Here is a 27,441-nt window from a genome sequence, read left to right as displayed (position 1 = left end):
ACAAAAAAAATAAAAAAATCAATGAATACTGTTGATTTATAACCTCTTATAAATGTTTGCCTATGACTGTCTTTTTATTATTATTATTATTATTATTATTATTATTATTTATTTTTTTTAAAGTAAGTAACTTCTGTAAGAATGCAGATTGTTCTTGGCATTAATAATATTTTTTTTTTTTTTAACTCCCTAAACTCCTCCCCCTTCGTAGAGCTAGTCGCTGTCCATGGTGCTGAACCTCCCAATGGATGAAACGAGTCAGTTATTGGCCACTTTGTGTTTTAAAAGACACCCGGTACACATTCAACATACATGTTGTTCCTCACACACGTGTTATAAGCATGCATCTCAGTCTAGTCCGTGATAAAGGGGCGTGGCCTACTTGTCTCTCTGCTTCATGATTGGCTCTCACGTCACCAACCACAGCAGGATGTACTGACACCCCCTCATAAACATCATTGTAATGAACCAGAGATTAGAACACATTCTTAACCACAGCATCACCAATAGAGATCTGATTGAGGGTGATCAACAGACGCGATCAGTGAGATATTGATTATTAATGAGGTTGTTTTGGATGTGTGTTCGCCACACCCTCGATGCGCAGCACTGACTCACATTGCGCACATTCACAACGGAGCATCACACACACCGAAAAAACAACAGTGAACCCTCGACAGCACACATCAGCCATGGGAGGTGAGATATAAGGCTTCTTTAATTGTTAGAGGATAGACATAACGGAGTTCAGCCATTCCACAGTGATGTTTTGGATGAGAATATGCGTGTTTGTTTACAGAATCAGAGACGCGTCAGAGACTGCTGCGCAGCGTGAAGAAGGAGGTGGGTGATGATCATCAGCATCAGCAGCATTCATTGTGCCATCAGTCATGATTCACTGAGGCTGTCAATCACAGATTTAGATGATGATCATAAAATAATGTTGCAGCTGTGAAACGTAATCTTCAATGTCATAGCACCACAATGCCCCAAACATGTCATGTCTTTGATCATGCCAATGCAGCGTTTATTAAAATAGCGTTCAGGCAACATTTAAACAACCATTTAAACAAAGTCTTTGTGATTTGGCCTCCAGACATGTCATGTCTTTAATCATGCAAAAGCTGAATTTATTTGTTCAAGTACTGAGCAACATTTCTATTACAGTCACTTATGTATGTTGGCCAATTATGTTCATATTCAGAGCATCTTGGTGCCCAAATTAATCCCAGTTAATTACCATTTGCCTTCCGAAACATTCCAATATATCTTTTAATATGTGTAATCTTAGTTGTGTTCCTTTTACAGGAAGTTTGGATATTGCTTGTACCATGGTATAGTGATGGTATCAGATGGTTGCCATATTCATGTACCATATGGTATTTATATATGGTACATCAAGGTAGTGCAAAGAACACCATGGGGCATGTCCATAAAGAACATGTTTGGCACAAAAAATGCAATGACTTTGATTACACAAAGGCAGCATTTCTTAACTTCTGTAATAGCCATTAAAGGGACAGTTCACCCAAAAATGTATATTCTCTCATCATTTACTCACCCTCATGCCATCCCAGATGTGTATTACTTTCTTTCTTCTGCTGAACACAAGTGAAGATTTTTAGAGGAATATTTCAGTTCTGTAGGTCCATACAATGCAAGTGAATGGTGACCAGAAACCAGAAGGGAGCATAAAAGTAATCCATACGACTCTAGTGGTTTAATCAATGTTTTCAGAAGTGGTGTGGTTGAGAAACAGATCAGTATTTAAGTCCTTCTTTACTATAAATCTCCTCTTTCACTTTCACATTCTTCTTATTTAGTTTTTAGTGATTCGCATTCTATGCGCATATCGCCACCTACTGGGCAGAGAGGAGAAATTATAATAAAAAGGACTTAAATATTGATCTGTTTCTCACACACACCTATCATATCTCTTCTGAAGACATGGATTAAACCACTGGAGTCTTACCAATTACTTTTGACTCTGACCCCAGCTTAGCTGTGATATGTGAAAAAAATAATTTCACTGTATATATGCAAATGTATAATGTGTGATGGAATAAAGGCTTCTTCTTCTTCTTTATGTTGACTTTATGTGCTTTTTGGAGCATCAAAGTTCTGGTCACCATTCACTTGCACTGTATGAACCAACAGAACCGAGATATTCTTCTAAAAATGTTCATTTGTGTTCTGCTGAAGAAAGTCATATACAGTTGTACTCAAAAGTTTGCATACCCTTGGAGAATTGGTAATATATGTACCATTTTTAAAGAAAACATGTGTGAGCAGGCAAAACACATTTCTTTTATTTCTTATGGGATTCATATTCAACTGTATGTTATAACAGAATGGCACAATCATAAAACAAAACATGGCAACAAAGAAAACAATGAAATGACCCCTGTTCAAAAGTCTTCATACCCTTAGTTCTTAATACTGTGTATTGCCCCCTTTAGCATCAATGACAGCGTGCAGTCTTTTGTAATAGTTGTGTATGAGTCCCCAAATTCTTGCAGGTGGTATAGCTGCCCATTCGTCTTGGCAAAATGCCTCCAGATCATGCAAAGTCTTTGGTCGTCTTGCATGAACCGCGCGTTTGAGATCTCCCCAGAGTGGCTCGATGATATTAAGGTCAGGAGACTGTGATGGCTACTCCAGAACCTTCACCTTTTTCTGCTGTAACCACTGGAGATTCAACTTGACCTTGTGCTTAGGGTCATTGTCGTGCTGGAAAGTCCAAGAGCGTCCCATGCGCAGCTTTCATGCAGAAGAATGCAAATTGTCTGCCAGTATTTTCTGATAACATGCTGCATTCATCTTGCCATCAATTTTCATAAGATTCCCCGTGCCTTTAGAGCTCACACCCCCCCAAAACATCAGTGAGCCACCACCATGCTTCACAGTGGGGATGGTATTCTTTTCACTATAGGCCTTGTTGACCCCTCTCCAAACATAGCGCTTATGGTTGTGACCATAAAGCTCTATTTTGGTCTTGTCACTCCAAATTACAGTGTGCCAGAAGCTGTGAGGCATGTCAAGGTGTTGTCGGGCATATTGTAACCGGGCGTTTTTGTGGCATTGGCGCAGTAAAGGCTTCTTTCTGGCAACTCGACCATGCAGCTCATTTTTGTTCAAGTATCGTCGTATTGTGCTCCTTGAAACAATCACACCATCTTTTTCCAGAGCAGCCTGTATTTCTCCTGAGGTTCCCTGTGGGTTTTTCTTTGTATCCTGAACAATTCTTCTGGCAGTTGTGGCTGAAATCTTTCTTGGTCTACCTGACCTTGGCTTGGTATCAAGAGATCCCTGAATTTTCCACTTCTTAATAAGTGATTGAACAGTACTGACTGGCATTTTCAAGGCTTTGGATATCTTTTTATATCCTTTTCCATCTTTATAAAGTTTCATTACCTTGTTACGCAGGTCTTTTGACAGTTCTTTTCTGCTCCCCATGGCTCAGTATCTAGCCTGCTCAGTGCATCCATGTGAGAGCTAACAAACTCATTGACTATTTATACACAGGCACTAATTGCAATTTTAAAAGCCACAGGTGTGGGAAATTAACCTTTAATTGCCATTTAAACCTGTGTGTGTCACCTTGTGTGTCTGTAACAAGGCCAAACATTCAAGGGTATGTAAACTTTTGATCAGGGCCATTTGGGTGATTTCTGTATCATTATGATTTAAAAAGGAGCCAAACAACTATGTGATAATAAATGGCTTCATATGATCACTATCCTTAAATAAAAGACAGTTTTTTTGCATGATCAGTCATATTTTCAAAATCAATGCCAAAATTTCTCAGTTTCTGCCAGGGTATGCAAACTTTTGAGCACAACTGTACATCTGGGATGGCATGGGGGTGAATAAATGATGAGAGAGTTTACATTTTTGGGGGAACTATCCCTTTAATATTAGTGAATTATATGCATATCAAGTGTACTGTATGACTGTACTGTGTTTTAGAAAGGGTATCTAAACAAGGTCATTGTGGTTTGTCCACTTGGTACTGGAATTAATCACAAGTAACTAACTATTTCTCTACATCAAGATTCTAAAATAACTGTCTTCAACATTTGGTCCCATTGAGTTTGTCAGATTCCTTTTATAAGAAAGTAAATTGTTGGTATTAGATGGTATTTTCATGGTACTTTGATATGTACCATTGTATAACAATTGTATATGTCCACAAATATACAGTATATATATTTATAAGAGTGATTCTCACAAATCATGTCAAGAAAATGTATTGAACCTGTATTTAACCATATTTCTGATATATCAGGTGTAAGAGGCATCAACCATACAAGCAAAAACTTTTCTGCCCAGAGTCACATTTCAGCACTGTTTTTGTAAATGCTCTCACACACATATGTCCATCTGCACACTGTATCCAGTCATTATCACATTTGATCTAAAAAGCAGCCAGTGAGTAAGAGCATGATTTATTCAACATGTTCAGCATGGTTCTTAATGACTCATTACGACTGCAGGTGCACACACGTCTCTGCATCACTTTACTCATGACTCACAGAGGTCGTAAATTATGACGACTCATGTTGGGTCCTCAAGGCAGGTGAGATGATGGTTGATTCAAACTTTGTCGGTCTTTCAGGTGAAGCAGATCATGGAAGAGGCCGTGACCCGCAAGTTTGTGCATGAAGACAGCAGCCACATATTTTCGTTCTGCGGTAAGATGACCATTAGTACAGTGAGTGGGTTGGTGAAAAAAACACCTAACTACTCTGGTTAACTAAGTGGCGTTCACTAGTCTGACTGATAACACACTTCATATCCGTTTGCTACAGCAAGCTGCGGAGCCTCCTCCACCTAACAATCTGTTCATGACAGAAACAACACATGACTGGCTTTGCTCTGTAATCGTGTAGATAAACAAACTATAAATATGAGTCTTTCAACCAAACAAGTTTAATAAAGACATATACTACTGGTCAAAAGTGTGGACGCACTTGACAAAATGTATGTTTTTCATGATCTTAAAAACCTTTTGATCTAAAGGCATTAGGCTGATTTATACTTTTGTGTAGCAGTGTGACGTGCACCTCTCCAACAATGTAAATACTACGCGTGCATCTACGCACACCTCGACAGCTGTGATTGGTCCGCTTTGTAACCAACTTCCACTAGGATGATTTAAACAGATATCTGAGTTAGTGATGCATTTAGTCAAAGATTATTTTAAGATCTAAGCGTCATATCACATTATATGTGGGCTCATTTGAATTGGGAGCATTTGCTGTTTATATATTCAGAAAACGTGACAAAAAAGCTAATCTGTTTACAACTTATAAACCCTGTGCTTTCACGGCTTTTACTCTATATATATATTTGGTCTGGGAGTGAAAGAGTATGCTTGTTTTTCCTTTACATCTGTATGATGTTTTGACCGTTTATATGCTGTACAGTAAATAATAATAGGCTATTTCATAAGTTATGAAAGAGGAACACTTCTAATTTGTCCACAAAGTAAAAAGCACTTGTGAAGAGTTGGCTATATTCCCTATATATGCTTTGTAAAGTCCAGCTTCTAAGCTTTAAAACGACGCTCTTTTTGTGTTAGCATTTTGAGTGTTAATTAATTTGATTAATGATTTTTTTTCTGCATGAAGCATTAAAGTATGCTAAAACATTGCTTGTTCTTTAATCCCTATAATAATAATAAATCAGACAGTGTATGCCTAATTTATGTTCTCTCTGCAGGCAGGCAACATGTATAATAAATAATATGCACCTAAATTTCAACATGTTCATACTTTTAACTTGTTTTTAACGATGCAATAATTTAATAAAATACTTTGGAATGCAAAAATTACATTGCTTTTATTTATAAAAAAATTAAGGCATTTTCCTTCAACAAACGATCTTTTTGGCTGTGTACTCGCAGAACGACGTAGACACAGGTTATTAGAAGTCGACCGATAGTGAATTTTTGCCAAGGTGGTGGAAAAGGCTGATAACCGATTAATCAGCTGATTAAAATCAATTTATATAATGTTTAAAAAAAAATCTTAGTCTTTTCTTACTACGATGGGCACAGACATAGAGGTGACAAGAGTCTAAAATGAATAAATCCCAGATGCAGTTTATTGTGCAACCAAAATCCCAATAAAAACCAGAAAAAAATGAAGATTTGGTGCATAACGCTGGACGTATATCTATAAACCAACCCAAAAATCACGGGGGACTCTTATTTTGAAATGAGAGAGACTTGGCATCATAGCAATGCTCTATATTCAAGAATTTACCAAATAAAGCTTTTCATAGCCAATATTTTCACCAGATGAAGGATTTTGTATATACTTATTTCACCAGATGAGGTGTTTTTTTATTATTATTATTCAGACCAGATATATGTGCTGACCTTGCACGTTTCCATATAATTATGTTTTTCTTTGCATGCCCTCACTTCAATTTAGAACACTTGATAATCTAATGAAAATATGCATTGAAGTGATGATAAAAATATGGATGAATATTGTCAATGATGAAAGACTATGCTGTGTTCCATTCGAAGTCGGATGTGGGAAATTCCGACTTGATTTCTCAGATCTCCGACCATAAAGGCATTCCACTGCCCGATGTTCAGAAGATGACCTATAAACAGACAGTTGAATGGAATGCAGCATTAAGCGGAGTTTCCAAGTTGGAAGTCCGACTTCAAGTGGCATTCTATTGCACTTGTCCTAGTAGGAAGTTGGGAATTCCGACTTACCGAGTTGAATGGAACACAGCACTAAGCACAAGTTTACAAGTTGGAAGTCTGACTTCAAGTGCCGTTCCATTGCACTTGTCCTAGTAGGAAGTTGGGAATTCCAACTTTCCGAGTAGAATGGAACGCAGCACTAAGCACAAGTTTACAAGTTGGAAGTCTGACATCAAGTGCCGTTCCATTGCACTTGTCCTAGTAGGAAGTTTGGAATTCCAACTTTCCGAGTGAATGGAACGCAGCACTAAGCACAAGTTTACAAGTTGGAAGTCTGACATCAAGTGCCGTTCCATTGCACTTGTCCTAGTAGGAAGTTTGGAATTCCAACTTTCAGAGTTGAATGGAACGCAGCACTAAGCACAAGTTTACAAGTTGGAAGTCTGACTTCAAGTGCAGTTCCATTGCACTTGTCCTAGTAGGAAGTTGGAAATTCCGATTTTACGAGTTGAATGGAACGCAGCACTAAGCACAAGTTTACAAGTTGGAAGTCTGACTTCAAGTGCCATTCCATTGCACTTGTCCTAGTAGGAAGTTGGGAATTCCAACTTTCCAAGTTGAATGGAACGCAGCACTAAGCACAAGTTTACAAGTTGGAAGTCTGACTTCAAGTGCCGTTCCATTGCACTTGTCCTAGTAGGAAGTTTGAAATTCCAACTTTTAGAGTTGAATGGAACGCAGCACTAAGCACAAGTTTACAAGTTGGAAGTCTGACTTCAAGTGCCGTTCTGTTGCACTTGTCCTAGTAGGAAGTTGGAAATTCCGATTTTACGAGTTGAATGGAACGCAGCACTAAGCACAAGTTTACAAGTTAGAAGTCTGACTTCAAGTGCAGTTCCGTTGCACTTGTCCTAGTAGGAAGTTGGAAATTCCGATTTTACGAGTTGAATGGAACGCAGCACTAAGCACAAGTTTACAAGTTGGAAGTCTGACATCAAGTGCCGTTCCATTGCACTTGTCCTAGTAGGAAGTTTGGAATTCCAACTTTCAGAGTTGAATGGAACGCAGCACTAAGCACAAGTTTACAAGTTGGAAGTCTGACATCAAGTGCCATTCCATTGCACTTGTTCTAGTAGGAAGTTTGGAATTCCAACTTTCAGAGTTGAATGGAACGCAGCACTAAGCACAAGTTTACAAGTTGGAAGTCTGACTTCAAGTGCAGTTCCGTTGCACTTGTCCTAGTAGGAAGTTGGAAATTCCGATTTTACGAGTTGAATGGAACGCAGCACTAAGCACAAGTTTACAAGTTGGAAGTCTGACTTCAAGTGCCATTCCATTGCACTTGTCCTAGTAGGAAGTTGGGAATTCCAACTTTCCGAGTTGAATGGAACGCAGCACTAAGCACAAGTTTACAAGTTGGAAGTCTGACTTCAAGTGCCGTTCCATTGCACTTGTCCTAGTAGGAAGTTTGGAATTCCAACTTTCAGAGTTGAATGGAACGCAGCACTAAGCACAAGTTTACAAGTTGGAAGTCTGACTTCAAGTGCCGTTCTGTTGCACTTGTCCTAGTAGGAAGTTGGAAATTCCGATTTTACGAGTTGAATGGAACGCAGCACTAAGCACAAGTTTACAAGTTGGAAGTCTGACTTCAAGTGCAGTTCTGTTGCACTTGTCCTAGTAGGAAGTTGGAAATTCCGATTTTACGAGTTGAATGGAACGCAGCACTAAGCACAAGTTTACAAGTTGGAAGTCTGACTTCAAGTGCCATTCCATTGCACTTGTCCTAGTAGGAAGTTGGGAATTCCAACTTTCCGAGTTGAATGGAACGCAGCACTAAGCACAAGTTTACAAGTTGGAAGTCTGACTTCAAGTGCCGTTCCGTTGGACTTGTCCTAGTAGGAAGTTGGAAATTCCGATTTTCCGAGTTGAATGGGACGCAGCAGTAAGCATGAGTTTACAAGTTGGAAGTCCGACTTCAAGTGGCATTTCATTGCACTTGTCCTAGTAGGAAGTTGGAAATTCCGATTTTCCCAGTTGAATGGGACACAGCATTAAGCATGAGTTTACAAGTTGGAAGTCTGACTTCAAGTGGCGTTTCATTGCACTTGTCCTAGTAGGAAGTTTCCAAGTTGAATGGAACACAGCACTTGATACAGCAAATCCCCACGAGTAGTCAGTAATTGTTTTTATTTCACCTCTAGTGTCCGCTGTTATAAAGTAGAATCCTCCAGCGCCAGCCACAGAGGAACACGGAGTAATAATAAAAAAAAACTATCGGCAACTATCGTCACAGATTTTTGCTGATAACCGATAGTTCCACAAAGCAACTATCGGCACCAATTAATCGGTAAAACCGATATATCGGTCTGCTTCTAGTGTCTATATATACATTTCTTTAATAAATGTATGAGTTGTAGTGGATAGTGATGGAAAAACAGTCAAGTGTCCAGCACACATGTACTGTTTCAAAAACATTTCAGGGTGAAGCACCTCATGAAAGTTGCTTGAGAGAATGAAACAAACTGAAATACAAGAGAGCATTCATTTGTTACCAGTTATCTGATCACTACATACTTCCATTACCATTATTCTAACATGTGGAAAATAGTAATAAAGAATGAGTAGGTGTGTCCAAACTTTTGACTAGTCGTGTATTTCAGTAGCTAAATGGCCACTGGGAGTCTTGCCAAAATTAACAATATATGAAATGCGATGGTATTCTGTTTGTACTTATCTGGATTTTGATGAACTGTATGTTTATGTATGCAGTGGTGTGTAAAGTCGCTCTGTTTCTGCAGGTGTGGTTGAAGCGTGTGTGCTTTACGGGCTGAAACGGCGAGCTTCTGGATTCCTGCACAGTAACAAACTGGCAGCTCTGTTCATGAAGGTGGGGAAGATGTTTCCTCCCGCTGAGGAGCTGTGCAGAAAGGTCCAGGAACTTGAACAAATCATCGAGACCAAGTGAGAAACTATCCTTTACTCTTTTGGATGTGATGTTTTTGGTCAATTCTCACATTTCTTCTAATGAACCAACATTCACAACCTATTTTATTTCCATAATCTGACATATTTTAATGAAACAGATGAAAAACATAGGGCGGTACATCATTTTATTCCTCAGGAACTGATTACATGGGGTAAATTGTCTTGACTGTATATGACAGCTGGTTTGAAAATAAGAGGCCTTGACGTCAGCTGAAAAGGAAAGTCGCTTACCTTATGATGAAAGACGAACAAAGACAAACATTTATTTTATTTGGTATAACATGCACGAATGAATCATGCACAATAAGATCAGGAACATGCATTAAGAAAGTAAATAATCTGATTTCATGTTAACTTTAAAGGGAACAATTCTTTGTTTTCCTCACTTTCTAACTGGATGCTTAATATTCGCTTGACTTCCATCCAATATGTTGTTTTTCACAACACAAGACAAAACCAGGGTCAGATGAGTCAGGACAGCAACAGAAAACAGCCCAGACTGCCCAACATGTCACCGCTGGCCATCAAACACCTATGGATCCGCACAGCGCTCACAGAGAAGGTGCTGGACAAAATCGTCCTTTATTTGGTGGAGAACAGCAGGTGAAGATTTGTTTATTATATTTGAGCGATTAAAAGGATATTTCACCCAAAATGGACAATACAGCCATCGTTTACTGAACTCATCCTCATGTTGTTCCAAATCCAAATGGCTTTCTTCCGTGCAACACGAAATTAGTAAAATATTAATGCTGTTCATTGGGGGCCTGGGTAGCTCAGTGGTAAAAGATGCTGGCTACCACCCCTGGAGTTCGCTAGTTCGCTAGTTCAAATCCCAGGGCGTGCTGAGTGACTCCATCCAGGTCTCCTAAGCAACCAAAAATTGGCCCGGTTGCTAGGGAGTGTAGAGTCACATGGGGTAATATCCTCGTGGTCACTATAATGTGGTTCGTTCTCAGTGGGGCGCATGGTGAGTTGAGCGCAGATGCCGCGGTGGATGGCGTGAAGCCTGCACACGCGCTATGTCTCCATGGACACGGAGGCAACTGGGATTCATCCTCCGCCACCCGGATTGAGGCGAATCATTACGCGACCACGAGGACTTAAAAGCACACTGGGACTTGGGCATGCCAAATTGGGTGTTTTACGTTTATTCCAAGTCATGCAATAGCTTAATGTGAGAAACAGACTGAAATTTAAGTCAATATTTGCTGAAAATCTACAGCTCTCAAAACACGTTTGTGCTTGCACCAATGGTTTGATTATAAAATGGCATGAGGGTGAGTAAATGATGACAGAACTGAAAGAATTTGACAGTATACAGACTATATCACGCATGGCATCCTGGTGTGTTTAATTTTATATTTCAGTAAGTTCTATGAAAGAGAAGCACTGCTGAGGGATGCAGTCGACGGTCCAATTCTTGCATCTTTGCTTGGTAAATACTTTATTTTTAAAATGTCCCAGCTATTGGTTTTTCCCAGCTAGAATGGACACTTTTATGTGTATATTTGTATATAATGGGATATTAAGAGGTACTATTGAGGGCAAAATTAATAATAATAAAAAATGATCCTCCAGTTTTGTTGAGATTTTTACTTACTGTATTTCTTGCAGTTGGTCCCTGTGCTTTGGAGTACACAAAAGCAAAGACGGCCAACCACTTCTGGACGGATCCGTCGGCTGATGAATTGGTGCAGAGACATCGTATTCACAGCGGTCACTGCCGGCAAGACTCTCCCACCAAACGCCCAGCGCTTGTAAGACGCCCTCCAGCGTGTGTCCTCCTTTTATCATTTGGATTCAGTACATGAAGTCATGCAGTTTTCATTTCTCAAAGTGAACGCAAGCCCAGATTCATACACAGTGTAACCAGTAGAAGAAAAAAACAAAACATGAATAAAGGCTCAGTTGTAACACTTTACAATAAGGTTCCACTTGTTAACATTAGTAAATGCATTAGGTATCATGAACTAACAATGAGCACTATATTTTTATCCAAATGTTAATATATGTAAATACAATTCATGTTAGTTCATGATGCATTAACTAATTATTTAAAAAAAATATTAGTAATGTAAAACAAATGCATTATTAATAAGTGCTGTAAAAGTATTGTCCATTGTTCATTCATGTTCACTAATGTCATTAACTGATGTTAACACATGCATCCTCACCCCTGGAGTTCGCTAGTTCGCTAGTGACTCCAGCCAGGTCTCGTAAGCAACCAAATTGGCCCAGTTGCTAGGGAGTGTAGAGTCACATGGGGTAACCTCCTCGTGGTCGCTATAATGTGGTTTGTTCTCGGTGGGGCGCATGGTGAATTGAGCGTGGTTGGCGCGGTGGATGGCGTGAAGCCTCCACATGCGCTATATCTCCGTGGTAACACGCTCAACAAGCCACGTGATAAGATGCGCGGGTTGACTGTCTCAGACGCGGAGGCAACTGGGATTCGTCCTCTGCCACCCGGACTGAGGCGAATCACTATGCAACCACGAGGACTTAGAGCGCATTGGGAATTGGGCATTCCAAATTGGGAGAAAAAGGGGAAAAAATCCCTAAAAAAAAAAAAAACACATGCATCCTCATTGTAAAGTGTTACCGGCTCCGTTGTTTCTCCTAGAAAGCAATGAGATTAAATGGAGAACAAATGGAGACTTGGCTGTAAAAAGGACCCCAGTAATCTCACATGTGTCTCTTCTAGAGTTTCAGAAGAGATCTCGACAATGTCTCAAACTGTCCTCCGAGTTCCCAAAGTCTGCGATCAAAAGTCAGAGATCTCACTATGAACTCAAACATTTCTTATCAGACTCTTCCAAGAGCAAAAGATCTGAGCTATGCTATCCATATTAATTTTATAGCTCAATACTATTACTGTGTGTCAACAGCTGACTCATTTGTGTCTATTTTAAGTTTTCCTTAGGAATTTTTAACATCTGAGACAAGTTGAAAGAGCTATACACTGCAAAAAAAAAGTTTCCCACGTCTTGTTTTACATCTTGTTTCAAAGATGTATAGATATTTTTTTATATAAAAAAATACTGATTAAAGGCATAACTCATCCAAAAAATTAAAATTCTCTCATCATTTACTCACCCTTATGCCATCCCAGATGTGCATGACTTCCTTTCTTCTGCAGAACACAAATGAAGATTTTTAGAAGAATATCTCAGCTCTGTAGGTCCATATAATGCTCCAAATGCACGTAAAGGCAGCATAAAAGTAATCCAGTGGTTTAATCCATGTCTTCTGATGTGATATGATAGGTGTGGGTGAGAAACAAATCAATATTTAAGCCCTTTTTTACTATAAATCTCCACTTTCACTTTCACTTCTTCTTACGTTTTCAGTGATTCGCATTCTTCATGCATATCGCCACCTACTGGGCAGAAAGGAGAATTTACAGTAAAAAAAGGACTTAATTATTGATCAGATTCTCACCCACACCTATCATATCGCTTCTAAAGACATGGATTAAACCACTGGAGTCGTATGGATTACTTTAATGTTGACTTTATGTGCTTTTTGGAGCTTCAAAGTTCTGGTCACCATTCACTTGCATTGTATGGACCTACAGAACTGAGATATTCTTCTACAATTCTTCATTTGTGTTCTGCAGAAGAAAGAAAGTCATGCACATCTGGGATGACATGAGGGTGAATAAATGATGAAAGAATTTTCATTTTTGGGTGAACTGTCCCTTTAAGAAGATTATTGCAGTGTGAAATAGTGTACAAATGCTGTAAACAAATTAGCTTTCTCCTATTTCAGATTCAAAAACGTCAGTCGAGTGGCAGTATGGAAGACCGACCGTCTCTCTGGGCTCGGAATTATGTGGAATCTCTTCATCAGAATTCCAGAGCCACGTTACTATTTGGAAAGAACAATGTCCTGGTGCAGCCTGTACGTCAGCTGTGAATTATTACTCAAAACAAAGCTGTGGTGTTATGCCAGTTTAATTAAAGTAGGTTAATAAATCATGTCTGCTCTTTAGATGGATGATATGGAAGCGATCCCAGGATACCTCTCTCTTCATCAGACGGCCGATCTTATGACGCTGAAGTGGACACCAAACCAGCTGATGAACGGCAACGTGGGAGAGTTTGATTATGAGAAAAGGTGCATTCAGAGTGGTGATGAGAACTTCTTTATGGTTTTTGTATTTGGAATAGTTGCCAACAGTGGCCTTGTGTTTAATTTCTCCACAGTGTGTACTGGGATTATGCAATGACTATTCGTCTAGACGAAATCGTGTATTTGCACTGCCATCAACAAGGTAAGCATACCAGTGTTCAGGAATAGTTCTCCCAGAGGCAGGATTTTCAGCAAGTAATGACTTAAATTGAGGTGTTTTCCTCATTTAAAGCTATTGCATGCCATTTGATGTCTTTTCAAATTAAACCTGGTGCGAGACCAACTTTGAACATTTTTAGGTGAACAGTATTTTTATATCAGCTGTAAATGAATGGATCAAGACGTCTCGATTAATAGGTAAAGATATGTCAAATCTACTTACATCTGCAGTTGATAGTGGCGGTACGGTGGTTCTGGTCAGCCAAGATGGAATTCAGAGACCACCGTTCCGGTTTCCAAAAGGAGGTCATCTACTACAGTTCCTCACGTGTCTGGAAACAGGCCTTCTTCCTCATGGACAGTTAGATCCTCCTCTGTGGTCACAAAGGGGAAAGGTCAGCAGAGTAAATGAGTCGTTCTTCAACAGGCTGTATAGGGGGCACTGGATTTTAGAGACGGCTTTGTTTCTTTTCCAGGGAAAGGTGTTCCCAAAACTGCGTAAAAGAAGTCCTCACGGATCCTGTGAGTCATTCTCAGACAAAGACGAAGACGAAGCCACTGACTATGTTTTTCGGATAATATATCCAGGCAGTCAGGAGTTTGGTATGTGTCTGCTGTGCGCATTTCCCATTTGCCTTTTTGATTCATAACTAGTAGCACCTAATAAACATGCAAAAAAAAAAATAATTTCTAGAGCAAATAGTTTTCCCAAAAATGTATGTCCTCATATGTGGACAGCGGGACTCAGTTGTGAAATTTTAAATAACACTAAGCTATTGAAAGTCAGATTTTTTTCATCAAATAGTTTATGATGTTTCCAGGAGTGTTGATTATTCATGTTTTTGAGGCGTTACAGACATTACATCAGAAATTAGCATAATTAATTCTGATTCAAAGTAATGTTCAGCATCATCCAATCACTGTCAACCATGTTAAAATAAAATGATACATTATAAATTCTGAATCTATGTACTGATTATCATTGTCACATGTCTGTCAAACATGTTGAGTGATCCAAACATCATCTGCAGCCTGAAACTGAACTTTTGATCAGATTTTAGGAGTGAATGCACTTAACTGCATAGAGAGATATAGGATGCTCCCTTGCTCCCTATTTAGTGAATGACTTAACCTCCAGTGTGCTGTCTGTCTGCACTGGTCTCAGAACAGTTTGAAATGCACCTTATTTTCATCATAACTCCATATAAAGTCTCTGAAAGCAACATTTTTCAGTTTTTGCATGAATACATTTATTCTCAATGTGATAATGTACAGTAAATATAGGATATTTTAACTGAATCTGAGCATATAGTCCACGCATGTGGTCTTTGTGTTTATCAGCGTGCTGCTTTGCGATAAATCGGTCAGATTTTAAAAATGGCACATCGGATGAAACTAGAGACTCTAATGTTTTGAAAAACTTAATGAGGTTTCTTACCAGATGTAGTTTTGTTGGTGTTTCTCCCAAAGACAAACTCCATTGTGATCACCATCATGTTGTTTTGTCACATGACTCGTTGCGTTCAAAATGTAACCCTTTACTGACAGCACAGAGTCTCCTGAACTGAGATCAGTCGGTTTAAATGAAATTAAATTATGCGTTGTGTATAGCAAAGCCAAAATACAACGTCCACACATGTGTACACCTGGTTGCACTAGGTTAAAGTTCATAAATGCTTAGATTCATGCTGCATTCACAAGTGAATTGATCTTATACTAACTGACTTTCTCACACTGAATTAGTGGCACCAGAACTGATCGATCAGGCAGTGAACATGTGGCAGCCGACACCCAGGAAGTCGTCTTGTTCTTCCTGTTCTCAGAACGGATCCTCTGATGGTGGACTACCTAACGGATGCAACCATGACAGGCCAGTCTGATGCCCAGATGATAGACTGTGGATTTATGTCACAGTCTGTCTCCCTCGCGTTTCCTAGGACTCTTATTTTGAAGTGTTTCCCCCGGACTACGTTTCCCATCATGCACTGCCCTCATCACTGCCATCTGTTCCCCATTGTTCTCACCTGTTTTCCATTCCCTCATTAGCCTTTGTGTGTATATATACCCTCTAGTTTTGCATTTCTTTCACGTTTGTTTGTTTCACTATCATCATCGTCTTCATTAAAAGCCTGCATTTAGATCCAGCGTCTCATCTCAGCAACTACTTGTTACAATTTAATATATTTTAGAAAATATCAGTATTGTGGATTTCTGTATTTTACACAGTAATGATACTGAGGTAATTGGGTGAATCTGACAAAGAAATGTCCACATCATATTTCACCCCAAAATCACAAGAAAAAAATATTTTTTTATTTATTAAATATTTATTTTATTTACTTTTATTTATTCATTAATTTCATTTCTTTAAAAAAAAAAAATAAGCCCATTTTTTTTTTTTTGTAAGACAGTAATGAAAATCATTTGTCTGGACACAGATATATAAATATATATATTTATATCTATACAGTGTTGGGTAAGTAACTCAAAAATAGTAATCTTAATATATTAATACTAATTACTTCTCTAAATTTACCAATTAATTCATGGGGAAAGTAATGACCTTACTCATTTATTTTTAAGTTACTTTCTGAAACAATTGTTTTTCTGCTGAACAAATTCAAAATAATGTCTATATTTCCTTCTTGTTGATTGTTGTTGTTGCTTCAGCTGCCACAGAAACACAAACAGACATTCACATGAACATAATATATGTTTAAATTGAATTCTAAATAAATATTAGTTTAGAAATATGTGTAAACCAAGTAATGTACTTAAAAGTAATTCACTTTAAAAATGAGTAACTGTTGTCTTTTCACAAGAATTAAAATTGTAATGTATTACACTACTTTTTGTAACAGAGTAATTAGATTACAGTAACTAATTACTTTGTAATCCGATTACATCCAGCTAAAATAGGTTTCATTTTCTTTTTTCTTTTTCTTTTCTTTTCTCCCTTTTTCTCCCCAATTTGGAATGCCCAATTCCAAATGCGCTCTAAGTCCTCGTGGTGGTGTAGTGACTCGCCTCACACCGGGTGGCGGAGGACGAATCTCGGTTGCCTCCGCATCTGAGACCGTCAATCCGCGCATCTTATCACGTGGCTTGTTGAGTGCGTAACCGTGGAGACATAGTGTGTGTTGAGGCTTCACGCTATTCTCCGCAGCATTCACGCACAACTCACCACGCGCCCCACCGAGAGCGAGAACCACATTATAGCGACCATGAGGAGGCTACCCCATGTGACTCTACCCTCCCTAGCAACCGGGCCAATTTGGTTGCTTAGGAGACCTGGCTGGAGTCACTCAGCAGAATCAGTCACTCATAGGCTTCATTTTCTTAAGGAAAAATATAATTTCTCATCTTTGTCTTTTGTTTTTTGGGTGCAAAATGTCCTGGATGTGTTATTGAGAGTTTTTAATGAGATTTACTGTTTGTTTATTGGTTTGTCATTCAGGGCGCCACTGAAGTTACTCTGCGAGACCATGAAACATCAGATAATTTCTCGTGCTTTCTACGGCTGTATGTATCACATGACATTTATGGTCTTGTATGCACCTCAGGAAACTTTTATTAGTTATGACACTTGATCTGATGTGTCTTTAAGGGTTGGCATACTGCCGTCACCTGTCCACTGTACGCACACACCTGTCGGCCCTAGTCAACCCCACCATCGTCGAGCCTGATATTCCTTATGATGCTAAAGGAGGACTCTCGGCAGAGGTGTGGAAAACGTTTCTACAGGACAGCACTGTATGTGACATTCCATACATCTTTAAAATGCTCAAATGCTCCATGGCCTCAGATTTGTTTAAAACTGAGCAGTAAACTCTCTCTCCTGTGCAGTTTCACGAGGAAGAGGAACTTCTGCGTCTGGTGTATTATGGTGGTGTAGAGCCGTCTCTGCGTAAAGAGGTCTGGCCCTTCCTGTTAGGACACTATCAATTCACCATGACACTTCAAGAACGCAAAGAGGTGAGCTGAAGTGACTCTTTCATTGATGGAACTGGACAAAAACTGGCAGAAGGAGTTTAAAGTTAACATGAAATCATAATTCAAACCTATTTACTTTCTTAAAGGGACAGTTCACCCAAAACTATCCCTTTAAGTAAAACCTTAGAGCCATAATTGCACTAAACTCTTTTTAGGTGGATGAGCAGATCCGAGCATGTTACGAGCAGACGATGAGCGAGTGGTTGGGATGTGAAGCCATCGTACGACAGCGCGAGAAGGAACAGCACGCCGCGGCTATCGCTAAATGTGCGTCTGGTGCCAGCGTGGACCACGGATCGCGCCACGACTCAACCATCAGCACGGATGTAAATGTTTATGCTCGTATCTTCCTACACATATCGAATGTGCTGGGAACCAACAAGAAGTTGTACATATAAACTGACGTTTACATGCATTTAACGCATTTAATGCATTTGTGCTTCTCTCTCCGGTCATCACAGGGCAGCAGTTCAGATAAACACAGTCACGCGTGTTCACAGAGCGACTCCAATAGCAGCACTCAGGTGAGATATTAATCATGCATTCAAAAAACAACATGAAATCAAATTTGACCCTACCCAGAGGACAATATATATATATATATATATATATATACAGTGTACAAGGCCTTCATCATTTATTTTTGGTACTTTTCAAATGTCTTTTATGTATAGATTTGACTTTTTTAGTCTCATCCCAGACCCATACTTTCAATATTTAAGTATCAAAATGCAAATTATTACATGTTTAAAACTATAAGTTAAACAAAAAAGTGAAATGATTTCTTTCAACTTTTACAAAATTACAACATCATTTACACCACACCAAACAATTTTGCCCCTGATAAAGTTTTTTTCAAAGGTTAGCGATGAAATATGAGACAAAACAAAGAAAAATCAAGGGAAATATAACTTGTGAGCAGAATTTTTTATTTTTACAAATATTCTTATAATTTAATTTTTTTTACACATTTTAATATATATATTAATATAAATATAATAATAGCATTAATCATATTTTAATATAGAAAAATATTAATATTATTAATTATATTTAATCTAATTTTTATAATATATATGTAATATAATTTAATATTTATTTTAATAAAAAAATTATAATAGCATTAATAATATTTTTATATAATAATATATTAATATTATTAATTCATTATATTTAATTACATTTTTATAATATAGTTTTTTAATATAATTAAATATACGTATATTTTAATATAAAAAATAATAATAGCATTAATTATATTTTAATATAATAAAATATTAATATTATTCATTATGTTTAATTACATTTTAATATATACAATTTTAATATTACTTTTTAAAAATTACATATTTTCAAAACATTATTATCGTCATTTCCAATCAAGCTGTGATTTTGCAAAACTATGCAAAAAGTAGGAAAATATTATTTAATTGTGTGTATTAAGGATACATAAAATGTTAGCTATGAAATAAGCCTTAGCAAGACAAAGGAGTCGGTCATTTTATTTCAGAAAATTTAAATGTCAAATTGAAATGACACTGTGGGGCGAATTTTCATGACAAAAATGACATAAATCTCCTGTGATGTTTGTACGCACACTGTTGGACATTGTTAGTAGACAAATTAAATCAACCAGTGAGATTGTGAAAAATATATTAACGAGACTTTAATTCCACAGTATTAAAAATACTTGAAGCTGAAGAAACCAGATATGTACATATGTTGAAATTTATCTCACATTTTATCTGTTTGACCATCCACAGGTATTTGGGTCTGTTGATGAGGTGGACCCAATTGAATCTGAGCCCAAACCAAAAAATGAGAAGCCACAGCCCAAAATTCCCAACGGAACTCTCCCAAATTGCACTAGTTCTCCGGACTCTGGCCATCCATCATCTCGTAACTTCTCCGTGACCTCCGGGATGTCAGAGTGCTCTCCAAGCACTGAGGAGACTTCAACACAAGAGTCTGGGCGAAAAACCACAGCTCGAGGACCGTTGGCTGCGACCTCAGAGGTTCCGTCTAAAGTTCACACAGATATTCCTCCCAGTTCTGACCTGGATGACAAGTCCAAAGAGGAGCTAACGCAAAACATCTCCACCGCTCAGGACACAGCGAAGGAAGATGCTGTCATTTCACAAACAGAGAGCATTACTTCAGATGCTGAGGTGGTTAAACCTCCAGTAAGTGGCAAACCCCAAACCTCTGATGCTGAAGTATCGCGTAGGACTGAAACACATAAGTCATTAGTTTCCGAAGAAGATCCAAACTCAAAAAGTGCAACTGAAGGTGTAGAAAACACTGAACCTAAAATGCAGCCCAGCCCTGAAACTGAAGCCAAACAACCTTCTGATGACAATGAAAACGAGCGTGAACTTCAATCATCAAAAGATTCACTTGAAGAAATGACCAAATCCTCAAATTCAGAAGAGGTCAACAGCTTGGTTGAGGGATGTGTTACCTCACCATCTGTAGAAGACAACACAAAATCAGAGGCTGACCAGACAACAGATTTAAAAGTTGAAGAAAGCAAAGACATTAACTCCAAATGTAGTAATCCAGACCTGAAAGAGGACGTCAAAATCTCTCAAAGAGATGACAACAAACCTGAAGCTTTAGGTGAACACAGAACCTCTGAGATGACCAGCAACTCAATGGTGGAAATATCTACAAACATATCTAAAAGTTCATCTGAACCAAACAACCCAATGGATGCTGAAAACTCCACTACACCACAAATGACTCGCTGGGATTCTGATCGCAGTAGAGCCACATCAATAATCAAACAAATGACCGAATCAGAGTCAGAAAGCTGCTGTCCAATCACCTCGCTATCAAAACAATCTCCAGATATGTCCGACGACTCGCCTTCGGCCTTGGAAATGGAGGAGATTTCTTCTTCTGTGGTTTACATGCCTTCGGAGTGTAACACATTGAAGATGCCTCTTACATTGGCTCGTCCCATGGCGGTGTCCACCTCGGGGGAGAAATCGTCCAAGGGAATGCCAACTTTGGAGCTCTGCATGGAGCCCGGTGTGGACACGAGCCCAGAGGAAACGGAATCGGCGCTCTCCGAGGAAGAACCGGAGATGGAGAACATATTACCTAAACCAGACTCTCTGGCGGTCACAGGAGAACACAAGAACGACATAGCATCTCCGGTGTCGTCTATTGGGACCACTTACTCAGTAAGATCACCTGCAGCTGCAGAAGAATTCTCAGTTCAATATTGTGAGATCATCAAAAACAACTTTAAATAGAGCTAGGTATCGCTACAGATTTCCCAATTTGATTCCCATTTCAATTCGATTTGATTCCACTACAGACTGGTCTTACAGTGAAATCAGTAACCGTAGGGTGACTTTTCTTCACCTAAAATCGGTCTGTCCTTACCGAAATTCGACACTCTGCCCCCAGTGGCCAAAGCGTTTAGTGTTGTTGGGCGTATGGGCACATGTGAGCTCCGTTTTCTCCAAGTAGGTATAGCTGCAGGCCGGAGATCTCCAAAAGAGGGTGGGGTTATGTCAGAAGGGGCGGGGTTACTCCAAAATGGGGTTGCACCAACTCCAAAAGGGGCGTCACTTCCACTCACGGTTGGGGTTAGGGAAAGGGTTAGGTTATTTTTGCTATGTATCACAAGGTTTGGAGCTCTGCCTACAGCTATATCCTTCTTGTTTTCTGGGTGGCACCACATGTGAAGGTAAACATGCTGATCCTAGGGTACTGAAAGTTTCGGAAACATCATGCCGACTTCCCTTGTCATCATGTTGGTAATTAATAGATTCAAACCAATAAATGTTGTTTAGATTAGAAATATCTCCAGTGAGGGGGCCTGGGTAGCTTAGTGGTAAAATACGCTGGCTACCACCCCTGGAGTTCGCTAGCTCGCTAGTTAAAATCCCAGGGTGTGCTGAGTGACTCCAGCCAGGTCTCCTAAGCAACCAAATTGGCCCAGTTGCTAGGGAGGGTAGAGTCACATGGGGTAACCTCCTCGTGGTCACTATAACCACGGGGGGCGTTCTCAGTGGGGCATTCTTGGTGGGGCGTGTGGTGAGTTTAGTGTGGTTGCCGCAGTGGATGGCGTGAAGCCTCCACACGCGCTATGTCTCCGTGGCAACGCGCTCAACAAGCTACGTGATAAGATGCGCAGGCTGACGGTCTCAGACATGGAGGCAACTGGGATTCGTCCTCCACCACCCGGACTGAGGCGAATCACTACGCCACCACGAGGACTTAAAAGCACATTGGGAATTGGGCATTCCAAATTGGGAGAAAAAAAAAAAAAGACATATCTTCAATGAGACAATCAAGCAAGCATCCTGAGATTTGAATGCAGATCAGAAGTTTATCTATTAGAGCAGAGCATAACTAGAAATATGCATATTCTTTATAAAATTTTCCATTAATTTTCCATAATTTTTTGATTATTTTCCAGGCCTGGAAATCACAATTTTAACAGGTTTTCACTTACTCTTTTTTTTTTCGAGCAGCAAGAGCTAGTAGACCTGTACACGCTCAATCTACACCGCATTGACAAAGATGTCCAGCGATGTGATAGAAACTACTGTTATTTCACTCCGGCCAACCTCGAGAAACTACGCAACATCATGTGCAGGTAAAACACACCTTTAAATTCTTGTCATATTACGCCTCATATCACAAACCTTGATTTAATGTAATATATCCACAGCATTGCGTTAACGTTCTACGTGCAATATTTTTTTTGTCTGTCAGTTATGTGTGGCAGCATCTTGACATCGGTTACGTCCAGGGAATGTGTGATTTGCTTGCACCCCTGCTGGTCATTCTGGATGATGGTATGTTAATGTTAAGTCCTAAACTATTTAATAACCCCACTAACCATACTGAGCTCTAGATGTTTTATTGTATAAAAATGGACAATTCCAACTCATTCAAAGCCACGTTTGAAGTTGTTATAGTGGATATACACACACCTGTGAATGCACATCAAACTGATTAAAGGGACAGTTCACCCAAAACTAAAAACTCTCATAATTTACTCACCCTCATATCATCCTAGATGTGTGTGACTTTCTTTCTTCTGCTGAACACAAATGAAGATTTTTAGAAGAATATTTCAGCTCTGTAGGTCTGTACAATGCAAGTGAATGGTGACCAGAACTTTGAAGCTCCAGAAAGCACATAAAGGCAGCATAAAATAATCCATACAACTCCAGTAGTTTAATCCATGTCTTCAGAAGTGATATGATAGGTGTAGGTGGGAAACAGATCAATATTTAAGTACTTTTTTACAATATATCTCCACTTTCACTTTCAATTCAACATTCTTCTTTGTTTTCGGCGATTTGCATTCTTGTGCATACCGCCACCTCCTGGGCAGGGAGGAGAATTTATAATAAAAAAGGACTTAAATATTGTTCTGTTTCTCACCCACACCTATCTTATTGCTTCAGAAGACATGGATTAAACCACTGGAGTCTTATGGATTACTTTTATGCTGCATTTTTGTGCTTTTTGGAGCATCAAAGTTTTGGTCACCATTCACTTGCATTGTACAGACCTACAGAGCTGAAATATTCGTCTAAAAATCTTTATTTGTGTTCTGCAGAAGAAAGAAACACATCTGGGATGGCATATATGCACATATTTGCGTGTTTTTTATCTGTTTTCTACGTAATCATGCGCTAAATGGACGTCTTTGACTGCTACGCCACATCTCGCGCTGGAGTGGCATGTTTTTTAGATGATATGAACTTCGACTTTTGAAAATGCGTCTGGAGACACCGAGCGTTTAGCTAAATTTTTTTGTGCTGCGTCTATTTATTTATTTATTTTTATTTTTTCAGTGTGAGAATGCATTCGGCCTGAACGGCAACTAATGCACCAAGTTGCTGTGTTGCATTGCAATTGCAAATATCCTATAGTTAGGCTAATGGACTAAAAATATTTATAGCCATTATTATTTATAATACATTTATGAATGTATTGAATGTTGTATCATATTGCTGTTGTGGCATTTTAAAAAATCAATAAGATTCAATGCGTTATGGTGATTTTACCATTGATAAGGGCAGTTTAGGCACTCGCACTGTCTGTAATGTGTATTTTGACATTTTAACAGTGAGCAATAGGTCTTGAGTGTCTTATTGTTTTATAATTGATTCCATGTGTCTGAATACTCTCTTTATTATTGTTTCAAATCAGAGGCAATGGCGTTCAGCTGCTTCACGGAGCTCATGAAGAGAATGAATCAGAACTTTCCTCACGGTGGCGCAATGGACACGCACTTCGCCAACATGCGCTCACTAATCCAGGTTCTGTACAGAATCACATGCACATCCTAAACACATTCACACATATACTGTACTGTATATATAAACCGCTGATGTCTCAGTCACTGTGTCTGGCTCATTTAATTTGCCTATAAAACCTCTTTAGATTCTGGACGCTGAACTGTTTGAGCTCATGCAGCAGAACGGAGATTACACACACTTTTACTTCTGTTACCGCTGGTTCCTCTTGGACTTTAAGAGAGGTAAGTGTCAACACTGTGTCTGGAATATTCCAGGTTATCTGTGACAAGCTGTGACAGACTCAAACCCTCGATTTATAAAAAAGAATGGAAAACGTGTTTACATTTATGCATTTCCACTGGAAGTCTATGGGGCAAGTTTATACCACTGTTTGGAAAGTATTGTTGCAAACTCCACCCATAGTAACTGCACTGGTAACAGAAAACTATAAAAAGTAGTCCCACCTCAAAAGGACAATTTTGACCACCTCTGGAATGTGGATAGAACAGTTACATCTACCGAATTAATATGTAAGTTCTCTTTTTGTTTACCTCTCTTTCCAGAAATGGTGTATGATGACGTGTTCTCCGTATGGGAAACCATCTGGTCCGCGCGTTACGCCTCATCGGAGCACTTTGTACTCTTCATCGCGCTGGCTTTGGTGGAGCTGTACCGCGACATCATCCTGGAGAACAACATGGACTTCACGGACATCATCAAGTTCTTCAATGGTGAGATTACCATGACGAATCATTAGACCTTTAAATGTGTGTGCAATAATGCACAATCAATGTTATAATGATGCTATTTCTCATTACGTCTTGTTTAGAAATGGCCGAACATCATGACGTCCCAAAGCTGCTGGTGATGGCGCGAGACTTGGTCCACAAGGTCCAGATTCTAATTGAGAATAAGTGATTCGGTTTCACTCTCTGTGCCTGTTTAAGGCTGTATTAACAAAACAAAAACCCCTGAATTGAAGCAAATGACAAAAGCAGTGTTGTTTTGTCATCTAATATTGCCAGAACAGTAATATTTTCCACCATAGCTCCACAAAGACAGGCGTTTGCCAAATTAATCAAATCGACTATATACGTGATTCTAGTGTGATCTAGCTAGCTTAAAGACCCCATGAACGAACTGACGAATGCAGTTTTCTTTCCTGTCTTGACGTGTTTCCTATTGAATGTGAAAGTCAACAGCCTTTAGTTTACTAGTTTTTCTTGACTTTTTAGTTTTCTCATTCTTAATGTATTTTTTGTTGTAGACTGTAGATATTAAAGGAATATTTAGTCACTTTTAGGACTACACTAACATATAATTGACCTCAAATCTAACAGACATGGACTAAATGCCAATTTTGACACCATGAGGTCCTTAAGAGCAAAGATGATTAATATAAGAGAGATATTAAAGAATGCATGAAGAGTATTTTATACAAGGTTTGTGGATGTCAACAAATGGCTATATATATATATATAAGATTATCTATAAAGGCAATGGTGTGTGACAAAATGCTTAAGTGCAGCCTTACTAATACAGATTTTATAAAAGCACAAATTATTAAAAAACAATGCTGTATATGTATTTATTTTTTAAATAAAAAAATGAAAGTGGGTTATTCATCTGTCACAATCTTTACTCTAAATGCTTAGAAATGAAAGATTCATCTGTGGAATCAGATGTGAACAGACTTTCATTGGAGTTTAAAGCAAATTAACGTCATTTTCAGCTAATTGGGTGAAACTCACAAACATGTCCAGGATATAAGAAATGATATTTTTCTTAAAGAAATTTATGCCAATTTAAGGAAAATTCGTTGTTTTTGCAGTGACATTCTTTTCATGACAATCAAGTAAATTTTCCCCAAATTCTCATTACTGTAATGCAAAAAAATTGTTAAGTGTACACACTGTACATCATGGTAATATTGGTTGTACTGCATTTCCTTTATGCTGATTTAAATAAAAAATTCGTAGTTATTTTAATACTGTAACACAGTAAAATTGAACTATATTACAGCGATTTAAATCTAATGAGAAACACCCTCCTATGGTATTAAAAAAATGGCACGTCCTTTGGTATTCACGGTCATTTTTGACCGGAAGGGTCAGATGTGTAACCCCTTTTAATGATACCATTTTTTCTTCCTTGAAGTAAGAACAATAAATGTGCTTTTTTTTTTTTTTTTGGGCTGGGGGTATTTTTATACTATTTTGATCTTATTTACATGTTAGTTTCTCAATTTTACCATTAATTTGCATATACAAATAAGCACATTTTTGAAAATAAAAATGTAAAAAAATAATTCAGAACCGACACATCTGTAAGTTAAAACATTAAGAAAATATGAAAATGTGACATAAATTGGAGGCAGATTGCAAACAAAATATAAATAACACGACTTAAACACCATGTCATGCCAGTAACAGTCAGTAGATGACTGTAGACACATACTGTGTAGTCTGATGGCTTGGTGTAACCTAATTTTATATTTTATCACAAGATATGCATTTGGATATATATTTAGACATGATCAAACTATTATTTGTCAAAGTTTAGCATTTCAAAATTGATTTGAAGTGTCAGTTTTTGCAGTTAATGTCATTATGCTTGCAATCAAACCTGACCATGGTGTTACAAAGAGAAGACACAGAATAAGCATTTTTCTACCAATAATTTATTTCAAACATAACAATGTAATAATTCAAAAGTAAATGCATAATAATGTCACAAAAATGAACATCAAAAAACAGAAATGAACTGCGAAATTCTGAAAATTTAATAAGAATGTAAAACAGAAGAATCAGAGTAAACATTTTGCACTTTTAAGCTTTCTATAGTAAAAATGTATTTTGCAAATGTGTGTGTGAGTGTTCTGCATTTTGAGTGTGTTATCATCTCATCCCTTCATTTCTGAGTGTGTGTGTTTAGCATTGTGGCAGATGTATTTTGACAAATGTAAAAAAAAAAAAAAATGATGTTATATATTCATCAGTTAATTCCTGTGTTTGTGTAAGTGAGGGTGTGTATGTTTTGCACTGAGGGTGTTTTAGAGTCTCACCCTGTAATTTCTGTCTGTTTATTTCTGCACTGTGGCTGAATTATTGATTGTATTTGACAGATAAAAAAACAGCTCTGTGTTTTGGTCTTTCCCGTTCATTTTTAATGGTCGGTCAGTTTTGACCGCAAATACCAAAGGTGTCGTTTTTTTTTTTTTTTTTTTTT

At 38.4% G+C, this 27,441-nt stretch overlaps 1 protein-coding gene across 1 annotated transcript; it reads left to right on the top strand.

Annotated features, from left to right (window-relative positions):
- The first annotated feature begins 481 nt into the window (after nucleotides 1-481).
- Nucleotides 482-27,441, top strand: sgsm1b (small G protein signaling modulator 1b). Its single transcript, XM_051685132.1, has 25 exons — nucleotides 482-699; nucleotides 800-843; nucleotides 4,619-4,694; nucleotides 9,466-9,628; nucleotides 10,103-10,255; nucleotides 11,023-11,090; nucleotides 11,270-11,412; nucleotides 13,424-13,555; nucleotides 13,647-13,771; nucleotides 13,861-13,928; nucleotides 14,177-14,340; nucleotides 14,422-14,548; nucleotides 15,689-15,815; nucleotides 17,403-17,467; nucleotides 17,553-17,698; nucleotides 17,792-17,920; nucleotides 18,094-18,264; nucleotides 18,400-18,462; nucleotides 19,702-21,126; nucleotides 22,429-22,553; nucleotides 22,673-22,755; nucleotides 24,125-24,234; nucleotides 24,359-24,455; nucleotides 24,777-24,944; nucleotides 25,043-27,441. The coding sequence occupies exons 1-25, from the start codon at nucleotides 600-602 to the stop codon at nucleotides 25,129-25,131; spliced, it is 4,161 nt and encodes a 1,386-aa protein (XP_051541092.1). The 5' UTR covers nucleotides 482-599; the 3' UTR covers nucleotides 25,132-27,441.

This window comes from Myxocyprinus asiaticus, chromosome 43 (genome assembly GCF_019703515.2).
Source record: "Myxocyprinus asiaticus isolate MX2 ecotype Aquarium Trade chromosome 43, UBuf_Myxa_2, whole genome shotgun sequence".
In the NCBI taxonomy this organism is placed as follows: domain Eukaryota; kingdom Metazoa; phylum Chordata; class Actinopteri; order Cypriniformes; family Catostomidae; genus Myxocyprinus; species Myxocyprinus asiaticus.
This window is presented reverse-complemented; position numbering and strand designations above follow the sequence as displayed.

Coding starts and splice junctions, on each gene's coding strand:
- sgsm1b (XM_051685132.1), top strand. CDS start 600: ATGCGCAGCACTGACTCACATTGCGCACATTCACAACGGAGCATCACA. Junction 14,341..14,421: donor TGTGGTCACAAAGGGGAAAG/GTCAGCAGAGTA, acceptor TTTCTTTTCCAG/GGAAAGGTGTTCCCAAAACT. Junction 15,816..17,402: donor AACGGATGCAACCATGACAG/GCCAGTCTGATG, acceptor TTTGTCATTCAG/GGCGCCACTGAAGTTACTCT.